Below are 25226 nucleotides of genomic sequence, written 5' to 3' on the forward strand. Positions count from 1 at the left end.
GCCTAGTGTTATGTGGGTGGGAATGAGACTGGAGAGAATGTTACTTAAATTGTGAGAATTCTTTCATTCAGGAAATGTGGGGGAACCCACTGTGTGCAAGGCCCTGTTTGAGGTACAAAAGATGTAGAGTCAAGCAAGACACTACAAATTGCTGCCCTTGTAGATATATATAAAGACTTTGTGTTAAAGGCAGGTGAAGTAATTCGGTGACAGAGAGGCCAAGGAAAGCCTGACTACATAGGTGACATTTGAGGAAAAACTTGGAGATAACAAGGGGGCAGAGGGAATTGCCAGTGGAAAGGCCATGACCACAAGCCATTTACCACCACACCAACTGATAATCTTCAGGGCTAGGGTAAGAGTACTGATAGAGTGGCCCCTGTATTATATAGCTAAATACTTAAACATACATCAAGCTGACAAACATAAAATATATCTTATCCTCTTACCTTGCCAGGAGGTGACCAGGTTGGGAGAGCAGCCTGCAGCCTGCAGCCCGCTCCCTTTTCGCTTCCGGTCAGTAGCCCCTCCCCATCTCAGGGGGCCTTCGGATGTGGCTATGGACATGCGGGCCCAAGCCCAAGCGCTACTCTCATGCCTCATTAACAGCCTCCCCTTGACCACCTAGTTGGTCCTTAGGAGGATGGACCCTCGGAAGATGCTGCAGCAAGCCCTGAAAGTCGCCTCAAAGCCGTTTGGGCTCTTCATTCCTAAAGGAGGCCTAGAAACGGGGCACAGAATCTGTGTGGGCACTGCCATTCTACATATGGATACCTCCCCAGTGAGGAGAGGCACAGGCTGGGAGGGGAGTTGTCTCAAAAGTGGGGGATCAAGGGCAGAGACTCTCTTCCCTCATCTAAGGGCAGCCAGCACCACCCAGTCCACCACCACCCCACCCCCCGCCCCGACACCGCCACTCACACAAACAAACAGGTAGCTGCTTCAGATCATATTTATTGTGGGGGTGGGGATCTTGGGGTTCGAGGGCAGCAACAGTGGCTGGCGGGATAAGCCGCTCTCGACGTGCGGGAGGAGCAGTCGGGGTGTCAGGGGTCGGGCGGTCCTGGGCGGGAGGGTGCGCAGGATCCAGGTGGTGCTCAGGGCAAGAGGCGGCGCGCGGGGGCCTGGGGTGCGGGGGTCTCCAGGCGCTTTACACGCAGCAGAGCCCCCAGCACGCCCTCAGGGGGCACCTCAGGACCCAGATCCTGGTCCGCGGCACGGCGGAGGCGACGCGGGGCAGCCACAGCCTCGGAGTCCGCGCTTCCCGCGAGGATCCGCCCCAACAAATACCTGCAGGGGAGCATAGCAGAATTCAGTGAAAACGCCCCGGCCCTAGGACCTAAGTGGCGCGCAACCGCTTACAGCCTGGGAACCTGGCAGCCTCCTTCCCACCCAGGCGTCCCACTGCTTTCAGGAGATGAAGGTCCCCGCCTCCCATTCCTGAAACTAGTTTCCCCGACTCCCACTCGTCCTCCCGCCCAGTCATCTCTGCCCCCACACTCTGGGTCCAGAACCAAAGTCCCTCCTAGGGTCGCAGGACCCAGTGGTTCGCACCTCCACCTCCTGAAGCAGCCCCCCGGCAGCTCCTCGCCCTCCTCCCAGGATGCTGGCGCCCGCCCCCGACCCCCTCTTGCAGGGGTACCTCAGCAGCTCGGGGTCCACGTCCGGCGCGTCGTCGCCGGCGTCCTCCACATCCAGGCCCGTGGGGCCGTCGTCGTAGACTGGGGGCCGGGGTCTGAGCGCTCCGGCGGGGGCAGGGGCGGGAACAAGCTGGGCTGCGAGGGCAGCGGGGTCTAGGCGGGCACGGAGCAGAGCGCGGGCGAGCTGCGCGGCGGGGGCGTCGGGGTCATCTTCCAGGCCCAGGGAAGGGTCGTTGGGGCGGGGTGCGCTCCAGACGCGCAGCAGCTGCGCCAGGACGCGCGCCTGCTGATCCTCGGCCTCCTGCGCCTCGGCCCGCGCCCGCTCCTGCCGTTCGGCCTCCAGCAGGTGCGCCAGCGCCCGCGCCAGCTCCTGCACAGCCCCTGCCGCCTCTCCCCGGGGCGCTGCCCGCCGGAAACGCCGGGGAGCACCGGCCTCCGCCAAGGGCGGCGAGGCTGCGCCCAGGCTGCGCGGTTCCTGCGGAAAGACGACGTGGTGGGAAGGAAAAGTCGTCATCATCTGTCAGGCCAGGGACCCCCAACCCGGGTGGCTCCATGGACCTCAAATATCCCCAGATGCTACCAAAGGCATATGATCCCTCAAATATCCTCAGACACCCCTAAGGCCAATGGAGAGCCCGAAGTATCTCCAGACACACTTAGGACCACCAAAGACCCCTAGATTCCCCACCCACAACTATTTCCTAGTGACTCAGAACTTGCCCAGCGGCTGCTGAAGACCAGGTTTCCTTATAGGAGTGGCGATGGTAGATATGACAGCTGTAGTTTCTTCTATATTAATGCTGTGGACAATGGGAACCTGTGCTTGCATTTTATAGTTTCCTATTGTCCACTTATTTTATCCAAAAGGTAGTGGACTGTTCTGCACCTTGCTTTTTAGAATCTATACCTACATCAGTACCTTAAGAGCATCCTTTCTCTCTCTCTCTCCCTTCCTTCTGCACTGAATCCCTTTGATATGGATGTCCAATAGTTTACTTAACCAGTCTTCAACAGATGTTTCTTTTGCTATTCTTATAAATAATATTGGAGTGAACAACCTTGTTCATATATCATTTGGTATGTGTGCAAGTCTATCTGTAAAATAAATTGCCCAATGACTAATTTTCAGTTCAGGCAGTTATGAAACAATTTCAATAAGTTCAAAGAAATAAAAGAGCGTATCAAAAATATGAGAAAGGGATGAAAGACCATTAAAACGATCATGAAGATCTGAAAAAGAAACCTCTAGAACACCTAGAAAAATATTTTAAATGAAATTAAAAATTAAATGGGCAAATTAAATGGCAGATTCAATACAGCAGAAGGAACTAATAGGATTAAACAGAGCTTGGAAACAGATCCACACATACTGACATATGCTATGACAGAGGAGACACTGCAGAGCAGTGGGGACAGGACCAACTCCTTCAATAAATCATGCAGGAACAAGTGATCCAAATTGGAAGATAATGGAAAGGAAAAGAGAACTAAATTTGACTACATTCAAGTTAAGAATTTCTTTTCATCCCAAGACACTGTAAAAAGAATGAAAAGTAAAACCAGAGTGAGAGAAGATACCTATAACACAAATAGTCAATAAAAGATTAGTGTCCGGGGGGAGGATATAGCTCAGTGGTAAAGAGCATGCTTAGCATGCACGAGGTCCTGGTTCCATCCCCAGCACCTCCATAATAAATAAATAAATAAACCTAACTACCTCCTCCCCCCCAAAAAACAAACAAAAAAGATTAGTGTCCAATATATACAGAATGTCTAAATAGCAGTAAGGGAAAACCAAACTAATACAAAAATGTGCAAAATTGATGATCAAGTATTTCACAAAAACAGAACCAAAACAGGTACTAAACATGAAAAATAATGAACCTCATTAGAAATCAAGAAAATGCAAGTTAGATACACTAGGCCAGTAAGATACACTATGCAAAATACGTCCAAAGACTGCCAAAATTTAAAAGTCTGATAATGTTGAATGCTGACATAGATGTAGGAAAAAAAACAACAAAACAGAAGCTCTCAGACACTGCTGCTGGGAATTCAAGTGCCAAAATAACTTTGAAGAACAATTTGGCAATGCCTAAGAAGATGCATACAGCCTAAGCCCCACTCCTGGGGTGTTACACCCCAGAGTAGCTTTTGCACATATACTACTGGACACAAATTCATGAAAAACTGCAGCAGCACTATTCATAAAAGTGAAGCGAGAGGGAAAAAAGAAAAAAAAAGCCTGGAAACAACCCAAATGTGGACTGATGTACTGAGAATGCATCTGTAAACCATGACATACTCATATGCTGGTGATACACTCATCAGACAAAATACTATGCAGCTATAAAAAGAAATGAATTACAGCCACATACTTCAGTGTGGATGAAACTCACAACCAATGTAGAGCGGAAAAGAAAAAAGAAAAAGAAAAAATCGCAGAATTCCACTGCAGACTGTCTGCGACTACCAGACACCCCGATGACTTCCTAGTGACCCCTAGTGACTACTAGGAGCCAGACGCCCAGTATGATTCCATTTCTGTGAGGAAAAACTAGAGAAGATATTGTTTAGAGATACATATGTGATAAGCTGCAAAAAAAAAAAGGGGGGGGATAATGAACAGAAAATACAGGATAATGACTGAGGAGAGGGGCTGCCATGGAGAGGGGCACCCAGGGTCGTCTATTGGTCATGCTCAATTTTTTAAGCTGAGTTATGGGTACACATACGGGTTGATTATTTTATCATTATGCCTTACGTTGTACATACATGTTTAAATATATTATGTCATATGGATATTATTTAATTTTTTTAAAAAACCCATCCTTGACACAAACAGCCTTGAACTCTTCATTAGAGGAGGATATGCTCCAAATGCCCTTGACACCAACCACCCCTCAAACCCCAGGGAATCACACACATCAATCACAGCCTCACACACATTCATATGGACTGACAGGCCTTAAGATATCACATATGCAACCCAACACTGCCACATTCACACTCAAGGACCTGCACATGTTCACGCATAGGGCCGCTCATGCAGTTACAATCGTCAAGCTATCCAGACGCAAGAGCACGCACCACCCTTAAAGACATAATGCAGCAGAGAGAGACATCATGGCTCCTCTCCCCAGAATGACACAGCTCCACAAAGAAACAGGGAGGAACAGCCTCATGAACACACATACAAAATCCTAGTCCCTCAGTTCAACAGAACCAAAATGGGATGCGCGCTCGGGGATGCAAAGACCACTCCCTCCTAGACAAAAACGAAATCACACAGACAGATACACACAGAAAGACACGCCCATAAGTCACGCCATCACCATAGGATTCACAAACACACGATGTCACTGAGAAAAGTCACACTCAGAAGCACGCCCAGCATCACACACTGCACACCCGGACCCACAATGGCATCTTTCTATGGACGCTTGGAAGCGCTTACATCAAAGGACACACACAGGGACACACAGCACACCCTCACGCCCCTGTCATCCCATCACGTGCGCACATACCGATAGCCACACTCCCTGCCTTAATGCGCCCTAGTCCCATGGACAGCGCCACAGACCGGGGCGGGGGGGGGGGGCGAGGCCCGGCCCAGCGCTGGGTGCCGAGGGATGGGCAGGGCGCGGCTGCCGGTCGAGCCCCTGACACTGCCACCCGCACACCCAAGAGCCTGGCATGGCCTGGACACGGACTGGCGGCTGGTCCTCGGGCCACCCTGGCCAATCTCTCCACACGTCCTAGGAGCTGAGGCCAGCGAGGATGAGCGGCCAGTGGCCGGGCACCGACCTTTGCGGGTAGCATCCTCCGCCCCACCCCCACCCAGCGCCTAACCCGAGTCGCACCTTTACCGGCCGAGCGCAGAGCGCGGGAGGTGGCCCAAGCCAGCCCAACAGCAGCAGGACCAAAAGGCCGGCGCCCCCGGCCCGCGGCCCGCGGAGCAGCGGCGACCCCGCCATGCTGCCCCAGCGAGCCGGGCTCCGGACGGGCGGACTGGCTGGCAAATGCGCAGCGCCTGGGCGAGAGGGCAGAGCTGAGATGCTCTGCGGCTGCGCACGACAGGGAACCCTGCTCACCCCCTCCCTCCACTCTACGCAGGCGCAGCCTTGGAACTCCTGCAGCCCCTCCATCCCGCCCGTCTCCATGGAGATGCCCAAGGGGCAAGGTGGAGAGCTGGAGCCTTCGATGGCGGTTGCCATGGCAGTCGGAGGGCAGTTGCCAGGGCAACAGACCTTGCTGTCTCCACAGCAGACAGGAGAAAAAAATTGACTCAGTGGAGTGGAATGCGGGTCTGGTCCCCACCTCTCCTTCCTCGGGGAGGAGATGTATGACTTTGTTTATTGGATAAACAGTTACGGATGGTCTATGGACCAGGGCCTTTACAGGATGATGGGTTCAATCCAGGTGGTGTGACTGTGCATAGGTCAGTTCACCATTCTTAAGCGCAGCCCTTTAGCTGCATAAAGGGATTAATAGTAACTGACCCCCAGAGTGGCTCTGAAGGTTTAATAAGAATGACATTCAGTAGGAGCTCAATAAAAGTTCATTTCTATCCTCTCCTTGTCTCTGCCAGTATCTTCCTCTCTCCATAGCTCTGTTTCTTTTTCGAACTTACGCACCCACAGCTCTGTCTTCCACTCCCATCTGTCTCTCCCTGCCTGATTCTTTCTCTCCTTTCATCTCTACAACCCTCCTCCTGTCTCTGTCTTTATTTTGCTGCCTATATCTACTTGTTTTTCAATAAATACATAGATAGATTGATTTTACTCATATATTGTTCCAAAAGGATTTCAAGCCACTTAAAACGATACATGGAAGGAAATAAAATTTTGGTAAAATTTGTGTATCCATAGGGGAAGAAAATGTTGGGAAGGGCATGTCAGTGATTATTTCTGGAGACCAGGGAAGATAACTAATGGTTTATCACTTTCTCCTTTACACTCTTCTCTGCTGTCTGAAAAACAAAGTTTCAATGAATATGTATTACTATTATTCAGATGAAAAAAAAATAAAGATATTTTCATTTTGGAATTAAAGCAAAGTATGGTAAAATCGCATAAATTAAAAGTGAAAAAAAGAAATATTGATTTATGTTGCTGGGAATCTAATCTATTGATTCTAACTGCCTCTATCTCTTCAGTATTACAAACAACAACTTTACAGTGAAAATCCTCATACACATCCCCTTAAGGATCTGAAGATTATATACTCAAGCATGGTGTAGTGGACACACAATTAAGATGGCTTCCATGATCTTTGCCTTTTGGTGTTCACATCCTTGTGTAATCCCCTTCCTCTGAGTGTGTGCATGTCCAAAGGTGATCAGATATATGTAATTACATATACATAATTATGTTAAAAATGAGGTTGAAATGGTCAACTTGTGAGGCAACTCCTACTCCCCTGCTGGCTTTAATGAAGCAAGTGGCCACTTTGGGAAACCTCACGTGGCAAGGAACAGAAGGTGGTCTTTAGGAGCTGAGGGTGGCCTCCAGCTGAGAGCCAGCAAGAAATTGAAATCCTCAGTTCTACGACCATAAGGAATTGGATTCTGCCGACAGCCGGAGTGAGCTTGGAAACAGATCCTTCCCCAGTCAAGCAACAGCCTTAGTCAACACTTTCATTTCGGCTTTGTGAGATCCTAAGCAGAGAACCCAGTTAAGAACCCTGACTCCTGACCCACAGAAACTGTGATATAATGCTGTAAGTATGTTCTTTTAAGCCAAGGAGTTTGTCACACAGCAATAGAAAACTAGCATAAATGCGATGATAAGTTCTTCTATAGAGAAAATATTAAACTTCATTTAAAGTTATAAAAGATGATCTGAATAAATGAATAAATGAAGACACGTTTTATGCTCTTGGATGAGACTATTTCACGTTATAAGTGTTTCAATGATCTCCAAATTAATATATAATTTCAATACGATCTCAATTTAAATCTCAGCTGACTATTTAAAAAAATCAACAAAACTTATTTTTAAATGTATATAAAGAGTCCACACAAAACTTATACATGAAAGTTAAAAGTAGCACTTTTCATAGCAGCCCCAAAATAGAAACAACTCAAATGTCTATCAACTGATGAATGAATAGACAAAATGAGGTATATTCATACAACAGAATATTACTCATTCATAAAACAAATTAAATACTGATACATGATGCAACATAAATAAAACTTGAAAATATTCTAAGTGAAAAGAGCCAGTGGACCTAGAGATGATCACACTAAGTGAAGTAAATCAAACAAAGACAAATATTATATGATATCATTCAGCCACAAAAACCGACAACACAACGCCATTTGCAGCAACATGGATGTTCCTGGAGAATGTCATTCTAAGTGAAGTAAGCAAGAAAGAGAAAGAAAAATACCAAATGAAATCACTCATACGTGGAATCTAAAAAAAACATAAATACAAAACAGAAACAGACTCATAGACATAGAATACAAACTTGTGGTTGTCAAGGGGGCAGAGGGGTGGGAAGGGACAAACTGAGATTTTAAAATGTAGAATAAATAAACAAGATTATACTGTATAGCACAGGGAAATATATATAAGATCTTGTGGTAGCTCACAGAGAAAAAAATGTGACAATGAATATATGTATGTTCATGTATAACTGAAAAATTGTGCTCTACACTGGAATTTGACACAACATTGTAAAATGACTATTAAAAAATTAGAAGCTGTAGTATATTTAAAAAGAAAAGACAAATATCATATGAGATCATTTACATGTGGGATCTAAAAAAAAGATACAAATGAACTTATTTACAAACTAGAAATAGACTCACAGATATAGAAAACAAACTCTGGTTACCAAAGGAGAAAGGGGGGCAAGAGAGGGATAAATTAGGAGTTTGGGATTAACATGTACACACTACTATACATGAAATTGATAAACAAGGACCTACTGTCTAGCACAGGGAACTATATTCAATTTCTTATAATAACTTATAATGGAAAATAATCTGAAAAAGAATATATATATATGTATATATACACACACATACAACTGAATCACTATGCTGTACACCAGAAGCTAACACAACATTGTAAACCAACTATACTTCAATTAAAAAAAGAAAAAAAGCAAGACACAAAAAGCCACATATTGCATAATTCCATTTATGTGAAATGCTCAGAATAGGTAAATCCATAGAGTTAGAAAGTTGATTAGTGGTTGCCAGGGCCTGAGGGGAGAAGGGAATGGAATGGGGGGTGATTGCAAATAGGTACAGAGTTTCTTTCTGAGGTGATGAAAATATTCTGGTGTTAGACAGTGGTGATGGCTGCCCAACTTAGTGAATATACTAAAAACCATTGAATTGTACACTTTAAAATGATGAACTTTATGGTATGTAGATTATATGTCTCAATAAATAAATAAATATCTTTATAAAAGAATAAAGGTCTGTGAATAGCTAAATCAATTCTGAAAAAGAAATAAAGAAGGTGGATTTTACTTACCAGGTATTAGAATGTGTTCTAAGGCCAGAAAGGTGTTTGGAAAACTGGAGGAAAATAAGTAAGAGCCCTACCTCACACCATACACAAACAATAACTCCAGATGGTTAGATTGTCATGTAAAAGGAAACACCATAAATTAACAGAAAAAAAATACAGTGTGACCTAGTGATGGGGAGGGGCTCCTTGAACAAAACTTCAAAAGCACAAATCACAAGGAAGAATGCTAACTGAAATATATAATCAACATTTACAAGGAGGGAGGGTATAGCTCAGTGGTAGAGCACGTGCTTAGCAGGCATGGGGTCCTGGGTTAAACCCCCACTACCCCCGTTAAATAAATAAATAAACCTAATTACCTCCCCTCCTACAAAAGTTTACAATTTCTGTTTAATGAAAGACCCTACACACAAAGTTAACAGATATAACAGCGAACATATATTTGCTACCTCTGAACTCACAAGAGGTTAAATATCCAGAATATAAAAGTGACTTTGAGAAATTGGCAAGAAAAAGATAGGCACCCCAAAGAAAAATGGACAAAGGATAGGAACAGACAAATCACACAAGGAGAAGGAAACCCATGAGGTTATCAGACATATGAAAACATGCTCAATTTTACTAATGATTAAAGAAGTGCAAATGTTTTAAAAAGGGCAATATTCCCTTACATCCTTCATATTAGCAAAAATTAAAAAGTTGAATCACAGAAAGTGTTGGCAGGCATGTGAGGATATATGAACCTCCAGGTACTGTTGGTGAGAGTCTGGGCTTGAGCCACCATTCTGGATAGTCATCTGGCGGTATTCAATCAAATGAAGCCTTGACAAACAGAGTTGTCAAGTATCCCATGGTAGGAGGGGGCTTGGGAAAATCCCCCCTGAGAAAGGGTATCTATGCTGAGAACTAAAGGTCCAGGAAGAGTTACCCAGGGAGTTGGGTATAAGGGAAAAGCATTTCAGGCAGAGGAAGCTGCACAAGCAAAGGATCTAAGGTAAGAAGCAGCATGGGGCATCCTTAGAAGTGAAGTACGGCCAGTGAGCCCGAAGCACAGCAGCGACTTGTTCTGATTTGCTGTATTTTTTAAAATCAATCTTGTATATTTCTAGATTTATTTACTTATCTTTAAATGGAGGTACTGGGGATTGAACCCAGGACCTCGTGCATGCTAAGCACCTGCTCTACCACTGAGCTATACGACCCCCCCACCACCATGATTTGCTGTATTTTGAAGCCTTCTGGGAGAGTGTAGCAAAATGGTTTAATGAACACACACATCTGCCTCCCTTCCTTCCCCAAATCCCCCTAAAGCAACCCCAAAAAATACGCTGAGAAGAAAATCGTCAGTGGTGCTTTTCAAGAAAAGTCATCAAGGGACCAGATACTCTGAGGCATTCTCCAGGAGAGATATTGCAGATGGAATCAAGCCATATGGGGAAAAAAAGAGCTCAGTGAACCACCACCTACATACAAGGAATGGAGATGGACTTTTGTGGAAGTCAAAGCAAGTCCACTGGCTCTCTGTGGTGCTCATTCCTGCTGTTTACTACGATTATCAGATTTTCATTTCTTTCTCCCTTCCAGGACCATGGAACATGGTGGGATTGTACTTCCCCACGACTGAGTGGAAGCGGCCTGTGTTGCTTCAGGCGGGAGCACTTAACTGCCAGTATGAGCTCCTCCAGAGCTGTCACTCTTATTCCTTTAAATAGCATCTATTTACTGTTAGTCCCAAATTCGCATCTCTAGCCCGGGCCTCTGCAGATTCAAAATCCGACTGCCTCTTCAACATTTCCACTTGGGTGTTTAATAGGCATCTCAGGGAGAGGGTATAGCTCAGTGGTAGAGCACGTGCTTAGTATGCACGAGGTCCTGGGTTCAATCCCCAGTAGCTCCATTAAATAAATGATAGACAGACAGATAGGTAGATAGATAGACAGACAGAGAGACAGACCTAATTAACTCCCTCAAAAAATCAAACCTCAAAAAAATAGGCATCTCAATGTTAACTCCCCCCAAAATGGAACTATTGATTGACTGCCCCCAAGGCCTGCCCTTCCACCACAAAAACAAAAACAAAAACTCTACTCCTCTCTCAGTCTCCCCCATCATTCACCCAGCATCTCAGGTCAAAAACCACAAAAGCATCCTTGACTTCTTTCTTCTTCTCATCCCCACAGCTAGTCTCTGAGGAAATACTGTTGGCTCCACCTTTAAAGCAGATCCATAACCCAACCTCTTCTCACCGCCTCCACCGCCAGCAGCCATCTGGACCGTGTCAGAAGGTCCCTAACTAGTCTCCCTGCTTCCTTCCTTGCCCCCCTTACCGTCTCTTTTCCTCATTGCAGCCAGAGGGATCCTATCCTAACTCAAGTAATGTCCCTTATATACTCAGAACTCCTCCCTGGCTCCCATCAGAATAAAAAATAAAGTCCACGGTCCTGCATAAAGCCTCTGGCCCACAAGGCCCTGTGAGACCTAGACCTTCTTACCTCTCTGACCTCCCACCCCACTGCTGTCCCCTCACTCACTCTGCACCTGCACTCGCCTCCTTTCTGTTCTATATCCGAGTCGAACACGTTTGCAACCTCAGGGTCTTTGCACCTGCTGTTCACTTTGTATGTATGTGGTTTGTTCCCGTGTTTCATTCTGGTCTCTGTTCAGCAATCACCCCTTCATAGATGACTTCCTTGATGTTTCTACATAAAGTTCTCTGTCTCTATAGTCTGCTTTATTTTTCACTATAGCACTTAATCACTCCCCTTTATTGCTCTATGTACTGTCTCCCCAGCTACAAGGTGAGTTTCACAGGGACAGTCTTCGATTTCTTTACCATTGCATCCCCATGCCTGGAATACAGTAGGGGTTCAGTAAGTATGGGAAAAGTATTGAGTTAAGAATAACCAGTGACACAAAACAGAAGGACTAGGAACAAATGGAACAGGAAAAAAATGAGAGGAAACAAAAATAATCAAAGGGGTATGAAAACTTCTTAAACGTTGATGATAATACACTCATAAAATAAGAATAGGCCATGTGCGGGGGCAAGGGATATTGGAAAGTCTCTGTATCTTCCTCTCAATTTTGCTGTGAACCTAAAGCTGCTCTAAAAAAGGAGAATCTTAAAAAACAAAACAAAACAAAACAAAGAGGCTGCTATGAAAAGAGCAGTCAGCAGACACAGGGCTGAATACATAGACTGGGCATCACTGAAGACAGAATTAGTGATCTGAAAGAAAATTTTGTTTGTTTATTAATTTTTTATTGAAATATAGTCACTGTACAATGTGTCAATTTCTGGTGTACAGCATAATGTTTCAGTCATACATATACATACATATATTCCTTTTCATAATCTTTTCCATTATAGGTTACTACAAAATATTGAATATAGTTCCATGTGCTCTACAGTAGGACCTTGTTGTTTATCTATTTTATATGTAGTAGTTAGTACCTGCAAATCTGGAACTCCCAATTTATCTCTGACTTACTTCAATAAAAAACATCCTGGAGGCTAAAAACCTGAAGAAGATGGATGTAGGAGGGATGTCAGATCCATATGTCAAGGTCCACCTGCTGCAGGGCAGGAAAATGTGCAGAAGAAGAAAATGATCATCAAGCAGAACACTCTGTAGCACTTGTGTTTGCTTTTTGTTTAATCTGTGGACAAAGACTTGTAGACAGGTGCAAAAATAAATCCCCTTTTGCAACTCCAGAATTCATTGTTCAGTATGAGTTTTGATACATATAAGAAGGAATGTGATACCTAAAACAGATTCAAGTGATGGGGTGCTGATAAACATAAAGATTGCTCTCCTAGGACTATAGAATTGGTAATTTAAAAGCATAAGATATGAGAAATCATCAGCTATGTTGATCTAATACTCTAATTTTAATGTTCACATGACACAAAGATGGCTTTTATCTTGAATACAGTATCTGGACTTTGAAAAAGGTATTGGCATATCCCAACGATCAGTACTCTTCCAGGGTGTGATAAGCTTAGGAGTAAATACTATTTGAACTCAATGCATGTTTATTTTTTATTTATTTTTATTTTCTGGTGGAAGGAGGTAATCAGTTTTATTTATTTATTTATTTTTGATGGAGGCACTGGGGATCGAACCCAGTACCTCATGCATGCTAGGCATGCACTCTACCACTGAGCTATACACTCCCCGCTAATGCATGTTTAGAGGGTGTTTAAAATTCAGAACCAGGCAGATCCATCTTTTCTGACCCCAAATATAGCCCTAAAGTAAACTGCTTGAGGAAACTGGATCCCAAAGATTACAGGTGCTGAGTTTTTGAAGTGTGTCCATGTTCCACTGGGGATCAAGGAAGCCCAACTAAAAGAATTATGGTCTGACTGACATGACAACTGTTGATTGAGCAAAAATTCTTTTTTGAAAGGCCTATCTAGAAGATTATGACTCAAACATTGGAGGAACCAAGGTGATGGGCAGTGGAAGGAATCAGAACATGTGAAATTCTTAAAAAATTTATTGACTTAAATAATTCTGCCTATGTTACACAGTTAAAAAAAAAAACCTTTACACTTTTTGTAGAAAAAGTGAAGAAGGAGGAGGAGGAGGTGGAGGAGGAGAAGAAGATTCTGAACTCCTATTACACTGAGACCTTCAGCTTTGAGGTGCCTTGTGACCATGTCCAGAAGGTCCAGGTGGAGCTGACTCTGCTGAACTACAAAAAGCTGGGCAAGAATGTGGCCATTGGGAGGGTGGCCATAGGAGTGGCAGCCAGTGGGGCTGGCCTCTGGCACTGGGCACACACACTGGCCAACCCCTGGTGGCCCATTACCCAATGGCATTCCCTGCAGCCCCCTGACCAAGTGAGGTCACAGCCAGCACCCTGATCCTTCACCTCAAGCCCCTGACCCCGGACTCCTGGCCAAAGCCACACCCATGCCCTCTTTTAAGCTTTCTTTGAACTCTAACACCCCCACCCACCCACTCCTGTCTCCCCTCCCCCTCTATTATGTCAATCATGATAACTTTCCAACTCCCCCACCAGGTAGAAGCCCCAGGGACTCCTGGGGGAGGGGTGCAACCTGGCCTCCCCCAACTCCAGGGTCCCACCCTCTGCTTTGACAATCAGTGACCCCAGCCTACTGTTCCATTGGCTCCCAATGCCCCTTTACCTACACAGGACCACTCACTCCTGTCTCCAGTCTGATTCCACACTGCTCTCGGGACTAAATAAATACTCAGCAACTTCGAAGAGAAAAAAAAAAAAAGAAGGAGAAAATTTATGTTATGTGTATTTTACCACAAGCAATTTTTAAAATTTTTAAGTGAGGGAGAAGTAAAGACATTTTGTTTAGTAAACAAAAACATCACTAAACAGACTTGACCCACAAGAAATACTAAAGAAAGTACTTCAAGTGGAATTGAAAGGACACCAGATGATAACTCAAATCCACGTGAAGAGAGGAAGGGTATAGCTCAGTGGTAGAGTGTGTGCTTGGCATGCACAAGGGTTCAACCCCCAGTACCTCCACTAAATAAATAAATAAACCTAACTACCTCCCCACCAAAAAACAAGACAAAAAATCCACATGAAAAAGTTAAAACACTGGCTAGGGTAACTACAGGGGGAAATACAAAAGACTGTATAAATATGTATTTTGTAATTCTTTTCTTCTGTTATCTGATTTAGAAGAGAACTGCATAAAGCAATAATTATAAAACTTTTGGTGGACTTACAATTGTATAAAGATGTCATTTGTGTGACGATAATAGGGCAAAGGAGGAGAGAAGGAACCGAGCTATATTGGAGCAAATTTTCTGTATACTATCGAAGTTAATTCAAAATAATTTAAATTAATTATTAATTAATAATTTTAAAACTTCCCACAGAGATGCTCAGATTGAGATGGTTTCATTGGGGAAGTCTACCAAGCATATAAAGAAGAATTAATAGCAATTCTTCACAAACTCTTCCCAAAAATTGAAGAGGAGAGAACATTTTTCAACTCATTCTATGAGGCCAAAAACAAAACCAAAAACAACACTAGAAAAGCACAAACCAATATCCCTTATGAGTATTGACTCAAAAATCCTCTTCAAAATCCTAGCAAACAAAATCCAACAACATAGAAAAAGGATTATACCCCATGGCCTAGTGGGATTTATTCCAGAAATGTAAGGTTGCTTAATATCTGAAATCAATTAATGTAATAGACCATAACAATAGAATAAAGTACAAGAACCACATGAGCATCTCAATAGAAGCAGGAAAAGCACATGACAAAATTCAACACCCCTTCATTTTTTTTTATTCATGAATCAACATATCAGCAACAAACTAGAAGTAAAAGAGAACTTCCTCAACCTGATAAAGGACAAATACCCCACAGCTAACATCATACATTTTTTCCCACAAGAAACTAATCTTCATCTCCCACCCCCACCAAAAAAAAAAAAGAAACTAATCTTTACCCAATAAAGTTCTACACAAGTGGAATCTCATGCCACCTGGGCGCCAATCCCCAGCACAGCCAGTAACAAATGGACAGACCCTGGAGGAAGAGGGTTGGGGGAAGGAGGGATGTGGTAATGAGAGGGATTGCAGATCAATCTAGGCCACTCAGGGTCTGCAGTCCTGGGCAGGGGAAAAGGCTGAGAAGTTGAAACTTCCTTGTGCAAAAATCAGCCAAGTAGGGAGCATATAGTTCAGTGGTAGAGCGCATGCTTAGCATGCACAAGGTCCTGGGTTCAAATCCCAGTATTGCCATTAAAAATAATAAATTAATTAATTAATTAATTAATTAATTAATTAATGTATAGCACAGGGAAATGTATACAAGATCTTGTGGTAGCACATGGTGAAAAAGAATATGACAAGTAATATATGTATGTTCATGTATAACTGCAAAAATTGTGCTCTACACTGGTAATTGACACAACATTGTAAACTGACTACAACTCAATAAAAAATAATAATAATAAATAAATACATAAATAAATCTAATTACCACCCCCCCAAAAAAAACCCTAAAATAAAAATCAGCCAAAAATAAATTTAAAAATTAAATCGTTTTCTTTAAAAAAGAAAAGAAAAGGTAACTAGAACCAAGCTTACCTTCTCTGAAGATTGTTGGAGCCCTTCCATCCTGGGTGGAGAAGGGGTTACCAATCCCTTCACACATCCTAAGACCCAGCAGAGGATGTATCAAAGAACTTAACATCATACTTAATGGTGAAAGACTGAAAGCTTTTCCCCCAAGGACCAGGAACAAGACAAGGCTGTTCCCTTGACCATTTGACCATGTCTATTTAACATTGTGCTAGCCAGGGCAACTGGGCAAGAAAGGGAAATAAAAGGCATTCATATTGGAAAGGCAGAACTGAAATTCTTTCTATTTGCAAATGACATGATCTTGCACATGGATAATCTTAAGGAATCCACAACAAAACCATTAGAGCTAATGAGACCAGCAAGGCTTCAGGATACAAGATCAGTATCGCCAAATTCAATTGTATTTCCATATACCGGCAAGGAACAATCCAAAAATGAAATTAAGAAAACAATTCCATTTGCAATAGCCTCAAAAAGAATAAACACTCTTAGAAATAAGTTTAACAAAATAAGTTCACGACCTGTACACTGAAAATGACAAAACCACATAACATGAGCTCAAATCCAATAACTTACTTCTAGCATCCCTTTTTCAGATACTCTATGGCTCCCCATAGTGTGTGGTCTCCCTCATTTGCAGCAAGTCAGTAAACCCAACTTGGTTTGACTACGGTGTTCCTGATGGGTTTGTCTGTTTGTTTGGTTTTTTTGGAGGTATTGGGGATTGAACCCAGGACCTCACGCATGCTAAGCAGATGATCTGCCACTGAGCTATACCCACCCCCTCCCCATTGTTTTATAACTGACAGGCATTTACAAGAATGGAGGCTTCCTTGACATTCAGGTCAAGCCCTCAATGCTTTTTCTATCTTTCTACCACCTGTTCCTACGTTCTGTGCGCTTGTATAGTATGAGTCTTATATTTAGTCACATATCTGAGTGTTGTTTTACAACAAAAGGAAACAGCTATAGGGACAGAATGAGCATGTTCTGTAATACATCTATTCTCCAGCTGGTCCTGGGGGCTCAAGGGGTCAAAAGTTCTTCTCAGATCAGCATCCATCCTTCGGACAAACATGCTTTGGATCAATATCAGAAAATCTGATGTGGAAGCAAGGTCTGGAAGAGATATTTGTACACCTATGCTCATTAGCAACATTATTCACAAGAGCAGAAACGTGGAAGCAACCAAAGTGTCCAAGGGTGTATGAGGGGATAAGCAAAATGTGGCATTTACATACAATGGAATATTATTTGGCTTTAAAAAGGAAGGGAATTCTGACACGTGCTACCATATGGATGACCCTTGAGGATGTTATGCAAAGTGAAATAAGCCTGTCACAAAAAGACAACTACTGTAAGGTTCTATTTATATGAGGTACTTAGAGGAGTCAATTTCTTCGAAACAGAAAGTAAAATGGTGGGTTCCAGGAGCTGGGGAGAGGGGAAAATGGGGAATTATTGTTTAATGAGTACAGAATTTCAGTTTCACAAGATGAAAAGAGTTAGGAAGATAAATGGTGGTGATAGTTAAACATTATGAATGTCTTTTATACGACTGAACTGGACACTTAAAAATGGTTAAGATGGTAAATTTTATGTTATGTGTATTTCATCACTAAAAAAATTGGAAAAAAATATATCTTATGTGAACTTCTTCCTCAGTCTTGTCTTTGTATCCCTGAGAATTGTTTTGTTTAAGTTTCATCTACCCAGAATCAGGAAGGTTTTTATTCTTGGCCCATGATTGGTGACAATTGGCCTTTGGCTGAAATTTGGAGACACCAAGTCACACAAGCACCACCCTCATGGAACATTGCAATTCTCAGGGGATCTTAGTCGAAAATTGTGCCTCAAGAAAGTCAAATACTATATGATATCACTTACATGTGGAATATAAAAAATAAAAAATAATACAAATGAACTTATTTACAAAACAGAAACAGACTCACAGGCATAGAAAACAAACTTATGGTGACCAAAGGGGAAAGGGGGTGGGGGGAAGAAATTAGATGGTATTAACAGATACAAACTACTATACATAAACTAGATAAGCAAAAAGGATGTACTATATAGCACCGGGAACTATATTCAATATCTTGTAATAACCTATAATGGAAAAGAATCTGAAAAAGAATATATATATATACAACAAAATCACTTTGCTGTACACCTGAAACTAACACAACATTGTAAATCAACTATACCTAAATTTTAAAGATAATAAATAAACTAAAATAAAACTGACTTTTCCAGGCCAAGCACTTGCTTCCTTCATGTTTTCTCATTGCAATGTCAACACATATGTTTATCTCTCTAACTGGCAAAATTTCACCAGGGAAATTTTGGGATTGCAGTAACCACTTTGGGAAATTTTGCCAAGAGCAAGATTGGTAATTTGAAACAATCTTATGGTTACCAGGAGGAAGGGGTGGGAAGGGATAAATTGGGAGTTCAAGATTTGCAAATATTAACCACTATATACAAAAATAGATAAAAAAAACAAATTTCTTCTGTATAGCACAGGGAACTATATTCAATATCTTGTAACCTATAATGAAAAAGGATATGAAAGTGAGTATATGCGTGTATATGTATGACTGAAATATTATGCTGCACACCAGAAATTGACATGTTGTAACTTACTATACTTCAATTTAAAAGAAGATTGTTAATTCAAGAGATGCCTTAGAACAGAAGGGCAGAAATCCACATGAAGAGCTTGCTTGTTTTATTTATCTTAAAGAGAAAGATCATTTTATTTCACAAAGGAGACACCCTCCTCTTCATTTCTGTATTTGGGGATTAAGATGTGCTGACTTTTGAATACTATGCCTTGATAAATTAGTCAAGAGCCTGAATTAGGATTTCAAAATTGTAGAATAGATAAACAAGATTACACTGTATAGCACAGGGAAATATACACAAAATGTTATGATAAATCACAGAGAAAAAAATGTGACAATGAGTGTGTATATGTCCATGAATGACTGAAAAATTGTGCTGAACACTGGAATTTGACACAACATTGTAAAATGATTATAAATCAATAAAAAATGTTAAAAAAAGAGCCTGAATTATTGTTTAAATCAGCTGTAATAACTCCCTTTTGAGTATGCTTATGTCAAATTGTGTTTTCCTGCAGCCAAAATTCTTCCCTTCTCCTTTGGGAGGGAAATGTAGCTAGCCTTTTACAGTGATAATTTCATATTCATCTGAAGCCACTACAGGAACCCTCATCCAAGTGGACAACAAATGAAGGAATTTTATATAGCTTTCCATTACTTGCGTAAACAAAGAATGTTGCCTGCCAGTCTAATTCTCCAAGGATCACGTCATTAGCCATTGTAGTCACTAACTTACAAGGAATTCAGGGTGAAACATTCCATGTGTTGGATACACTGGGCCCTAGATAGTTAAGATGCATATCTAAGGAAGAATTTCAAGGACCCCAGATTCCTGCATTTTCCCATACAGAGAAAAGCACTAAAATCCTTAACCGAGATATGGTGGGGGGTTTTGTTGTTGTTTGCTTGTTGGTCTATTTTTTTGTGATTAGCAGTAATCTTTTACCAAGATGCATGTGTTTGTGTTTTTTTTAATATCATATTTTATTTTTTAAAGTGGTAGTTTCTTTTAATTTATTTAATTTTTGAGTGGGGGGTAATTAGGCTTTTTATGTATTTATTTTCAACGGAGATGTTGGGGATTGAACCCAGGACCCTGTGCATGCTAAGTAGGCACTCTACCACTGAGCTATACCTCCCACCCCAAGATGAGTACATTTGAATGTTATTTTTCTACATGTATTTCCCAGCCAAAAAAATGTATATATTCACTAGCTCCTCCCCTACCTCTTGGAAGCAGTTCCTAACCCTCAGAAAGACACTGGATAAAACTCAACTCATGGCTCTTATGTTGTGTTTTTTTCTCCCACCAACACTTGGGCTCTCCATAAGAGTGGAGTTTAGCAAAAATACTTCACGATAGTGGCTGCAATAACAGAGATAAATTGGCCTTGACACTGAACCGAAATTGATGGGGTAACTTTAAGGGTCTTGCTGAGATGGTCCCCTTGCATGTCACTCCTCATAACAATCGTGACAAAGACTGAATAGGTTGGATGTTGACAGAAATCAAAAGCTCCAGGCCCTTTGGGGGAAGACACTGAACCAGCTATTTATTAAGAAAGACACAATGTAATTTTTTTCTCTTTTCTTTTCTTTTCCCCCCCTTTTATTTCTTTTCTTCTCTTCTCCTTTCTACAGAGCTACTGGGGATTGAACCCAGTATGCTAAGCATGTGTTCTACTGCTGAGCTCTACCCTCCCCCTCCAGGCCCTTTCGAACACCTCCAAAGGGGCTGTGAGCATATTCTGATTATGTTTATTTTCCCGTGGAATTGAATTTTTCCTTCTGGCCAGAGAATCATCACTGTGATGGTAGGGAAACTACTTGCCTTTGTATTCCTCACTTGGGGAATGTCAACTTATCTCTCCAGTAGGAGGGACATGCATTGCATTTATTTAAATAACTCTGTTATTTAAAAACTCCGTGAAGTTTTAACTTCCTCAGAAACCCTAGAGCCATTATCACCCATCATCTTCGGAAAGAGTAGTGAGACCTAATGGAATTTGGAATGTAAAGTCAACAAGCTTCTAACCCTGACTCTCAGGTGACAATATTGTCATTAGCCTTGATGACAATAAAATTAATCTAACCCCTCTGGGGACCACCTCTAGGTAGCTGCTTCTGAGTGAATAACAGATGACCCCATGTGCTTTATAATTTCACCTCAAACCCTAGGTTCTACCCTATTACAGGCCAATGTGAATTCTTCACAGGTACTCATATGATGCCTCCACATGTCTCCTTAACAGGTTCAAGTTACATTTTCAACATATCCACCTAAACGAAGCCTGCATGATCAAAGGGAAAACCGCCCTGAACCACAGTGGAAAAGATCTTATTCATAGGCCTCAAACTGAGGATTCTTAGGAATTCTCCAGAAGCTGATGACTGCAGAGGTGAAAGGCTTCTGCCCAAGATGACAGAACAAGATTTATTTTCTGATTCTTCAGCAGGTTTTCCCTTTTAATCCCACTATTTATCTTGATTATTATTATACCTTGATACCCTCTAGTAACCAACTAAAATATCTCTCAGCCTGATCTTCCTTATTCTCATCCTGTTATTTTTGACCTGCTATGGTCTTCCTCTGTCACTTAGGGGAAAAAAAAAACTATCTTGGAGGAGGGGAGGATATGGCTCAGTGGTAGAATGTGTGCTCAGCATGTACAAGGTCCTGGGCAGTACCTGCAATCCCCAGTACCTCCATTAAATTAAATACATACATAGATACACACACCCAATTACTTTACATCCCCCACCCTCCCCCCGCCAAAAAGAAAAAAAGAACTATCTTGAGGGGAGGGTATAGCTCAGTGGTAGAGCACATTCTTAGCATGCACTAGGTCCTGAGTCAATCCCTAGTACCTCCACTAAAAAATAAGTAAATAAATAAACCTAATTTCCGCCCCCAACAACAACAAAAACTTAAAAAAACTAAAAAAAAAAATTTTATCTTGCCCGTTTTCCTCAGACCATAGCTACTACTCTGAATTTGACTGCTGGATCTCTCTCATGCACACTCACACATCTACCAGAAATTCTGACAGAAATGTAACAGCTCTTCTTTTAAATACCTCAGAAGGTAGGTTTCTTCCTACAGGTCCCCTCTGGTACTCACATCTCCATTACAAAAGTTAATCCCAAACCTTGTTCTTGGAAAAAAATGGTGTTGGCCTCAGAGAAGGTTTCTGCTGAGGTCATCACAGCCTCATCAGCAAGACTGAGCCGGTCAAGAGTGGGAGCCAACAGATGGGACAGTTTGTTCTCTTCAGAGGAGCTGCAGCCTGCTTTGCTGCTGCTGTTTAACTTCCACGCTTGAAGGATACAAATTGCCTTTTCCCTGCTTTGATAAATGATACATATATTCCTAACACACAGTCTGTGCTCACTTGGATACTTATCGCCACTTAGGTAGCCATCTGGCTCACACCTGCCTGCTGCACACTAGCTTAACCTTGTGTAGTCAGGGTAATTGTTCCAGAGTTTCAGATATTTAAAACTACCACCGTCTGGAGGGTGGGGGTGGGCACGTTGCCCTGAAGATGTCCAGAGAGCTCCAAAAACGCAGCAGGCATAGGCTGCACAGAACTCCCAGGAGGCTCCCTCTTCCTGTGAGTTGCAGTTCCCACAATGAGCAGGGTACACTTGGAAAAGGTGGTTCCCAAATTGGTCTCTGACCTTAGCAGATGTCACAAATGACCTAACTTCCACCCTAGAAGTCCCCCAAACCAGTTTAAATTTAAATTCATTAGTCATATTGTCACGAGCAATTTCATAACCCTTGATGTCCTTGGCTAGCGGTGGGGAGGGGGGCGGGGGCGGGGGTTATGCTTTAGGAAACAGCTTTGCTGCACTTACATAAATACTACAGGTCAAGTAGAACAATTTCTGATGAAGCTAAAAGAAAAGGGCAGTTGGCTCTCTGTAAGAGACCAGCTGGACTCTGGGCTATGTTTCCGTAGGGTGGGTTTGGTCATCTGGACCCCGGTGTCCAGGGCCTATTACAAGCATAAATCATCATCTTGTTTCTCATAAACAAGTGGTACTCTTGGCCAATGTATCCTGTCCAGAGTCTTAAATGCCACTGTGCAGCCCTTATCACATCAGAGGATTCAACACAAATACATCTAACACAAACCCAAATCCCGTAATGTCTTTTCTAATAACTTAACTGAGATGCCCTGTGGTTCTCCATGATGGCACTCCATTCTCCATCAGTGCAATAAGCTAATAAACTCAACTTTGTTTAACCACTGGTGAGTTCCTGGTGGTCTCTGGCTGAAGCTCATAGACATTATTTAGAGAATCCAAGAGAATTATCTAAAAAACTCTTAGACCTAGTAAGGGAAGTGAACAAGGTGATCAGAAACAAGACCTAACATGAAATTGAATAGCCTTCCTTTACAGACACCTAAAATTAGAAAACATACTAGAAAAAGAGATTGACATCATGACAACAAAATTCAGAACTTCCTGGGAATATGTTGAGCAAAAAAATAGTATGAGTTCTACACATTTTTACAGAAAAAAAATGTCACCTGAGTAAGTAGGGAGAGATATCATGCTCCAGGCATGAAGAATCAACATTGGATAAATCTGCCCCCAAAGTATTCCCTAAATTCAATTTAATAGGATTCTTTTTCATCTCCTAAATAATAATAATAATAATAATAATAATAATAATAATAATAATAATTTCCCTTGGAAACCACCATCCTGAACAGCATGGTTTAATTTAGCCTGATTTTTGAACATTGTATAAAGAGAATCATATAATAATCATAATAATAATTATTATTATTTAAATGGAGGTACTGGGGATTGAACCCAGGACCTTATACATGCTAAGCATGCATTCTACTACTGAGTGATACCCACCCTTATCTCTTCTAAATTATAAAATATTTCAAGTACACAATAATCTGCAGAAGAAAATAATATAATGAACACCTATGAACACTCAACATGTTGTCATTTGCCCCCCACTCTTTTTTGTCTTTAAGAAACACAATACTTCAGCTCCAGCTGAAACCTACTAGGTCGGTTCCTCCACCTAATTTCATCCTTCTCCCTCCCTCCTTGGAGGTAACTGCAATCCTGAATTTATTATTGATCATTTCCCTGCATATCTTTATTCTTTTATTATGTGATTAGGGATCCATACACTGAATATATTGTTGGCATTTTTTTCCAGTTTTATTAGGTTGAATTATTAGTTTGATTGCACATATACATTATACTGCATGTAAATACATATATACAATATACTGCACATATTTTCTAGTTTACACGTGTGTACTGATCATTGTTTCTAAGAACAGATTAGAGCTTTAGCTTTTTAAATTTACATAGTTATCAAAGGAATATAGCTTTGTTGGCATGTTTTTTTTTTAACCTTATTTAAAACAAATATCTTACTCTATGTGGCAGTCTTCAACTTTCTTCTATCTCAACACTGTAGGTCTGAGAATTATCCATGTTGATACATGTAATTCTAGTTCTTACTTAACTCTTTAGTGAGGTAAAATATACACACAGGACAGTGCATGTGTTACATGGGTGCAATCTGCTTAATGTTTGCCAACTGAGTATACATGTTACTGGCAACGGGACTGAAAAACAACATGACCAGCACCTCATCTCAGGTACCACTCTTGTACCTGCTTTCAGTGACTACTCACCCTCCCATAGAAACCACTATCCTGAACAGCAATGTTTAATTTAGCCTGATTTTTGAACATTGTATAAAGAGAATCATATTCTATGCATTTCTTAATGTCTAGCAGCTTCTTTTGCCCATCATGAGATCCAGCCATGTTGCACATACGGAATCACAGTCATCCATTTTCCTGGTGTTAAGTCGGAACTGTGATGGCTCTGAAGTTTTACGCCACTCTTGAGCTAACAAGATAGCCTGCCCCAGTTTTATACACACAAAACGCAGGTCCATGTGTCAGGAAAATAGACCATTTATTACTCACAGCAAAGAGCAGCAATTAAGGGGTGGGGATTATAGCCCAGTGGTGGAGTGCGTGCTTGGAAGCTGCTGACACATCAAGCTGTCCTCCCTCCATAGACAGAGGTTACTCATTACCCTGGAAACCATCTCCCCGTTGGAGATGGGAGGGACATTTCTAGATTTATTATCCTGAATTGTTTCCAAATCTCTCCAAAGAGATACACTAGCTCTGATTTCCAAAACTGATGCTCAGACATGCCCTTTGCTCAGAAGGCCTGGACCACACAGAAACACATGAAATCTGTGGACATTTGTCTCCAAAACATTGCTCTATAGCATTTAGTTGGGTGAATACACCATTATTTATCGATCTGTTCTTTGGTTCGTGTGCACCTGGGTAAGTTTC

General features: G+C 41.9%; 1 protein-coding gene and 2 non-coding genes across 3 annotated transcripts; 2 read left to right on the forward strand and 1 right to left on the reverse strand.

The window, feature by feature from the left end:
* Positions 1-934: 934 nt before the first annotated feature.
* On the reverse strand, positions 935-5708 carry PCSK1N (proprotein convertase subtilisin/kexin type 1 inhibitor). The gene is made up of 3 exons (XM_072955792.1): positions 5504-5708; positions 1643-2115; positions 935-1290 (listed from the first exon to the last, which is right to left on the reverse strand). The coding sequence occupies exons 1-3, from the start codon at positions 5615-5617 to the stop codon at positions 1098-1100; spliced, it is 780 nt and encodes a 259-aa protein (XP_072811893.1). The 5' UTR covers positions 5618-5708; the 3' UTR covers positions 935-1097.
* Positions 5709-10961: 5253 nt separating this feature from the next.
* Positions 10962-11030, forward strand: TRNAT-AGU (transfer RNA threonine (anticodon AGU)). Its single transcript has one exon. It is a non-coding gene; the product is annotated as a tRNA-Thr (tRNA).
* Positions 11031-12766: 1736 nt separating this feature from the next.
* On the forward strand, positions 12767-12895 carry LOC116277759 (small nucleolar RNA SNORA40). Its single transcript, XR_004187228.1, has one exon. It is a non-coding gene; the product is annotated as a small nucleolar RNA SNORA40 (small nucleolar RNA).
* The last annotated feature ends 12331 nt before the right edge of the window (positions 12896-25226 follow it).

Source organism: Vicugna pacos, chromosome X, assembly GCF_048564905.1.
Source record: "Vicugna pacos chromosome X, VicPac4, whole genome shotgun sequence".
Taxonomy (NCBI): domain Eukaryota; kingdom Metazoa; phylum Chordata; class Mammalia; order Artiodactyla; family Camelidae; genus Vicugna; species Vicugna pacos.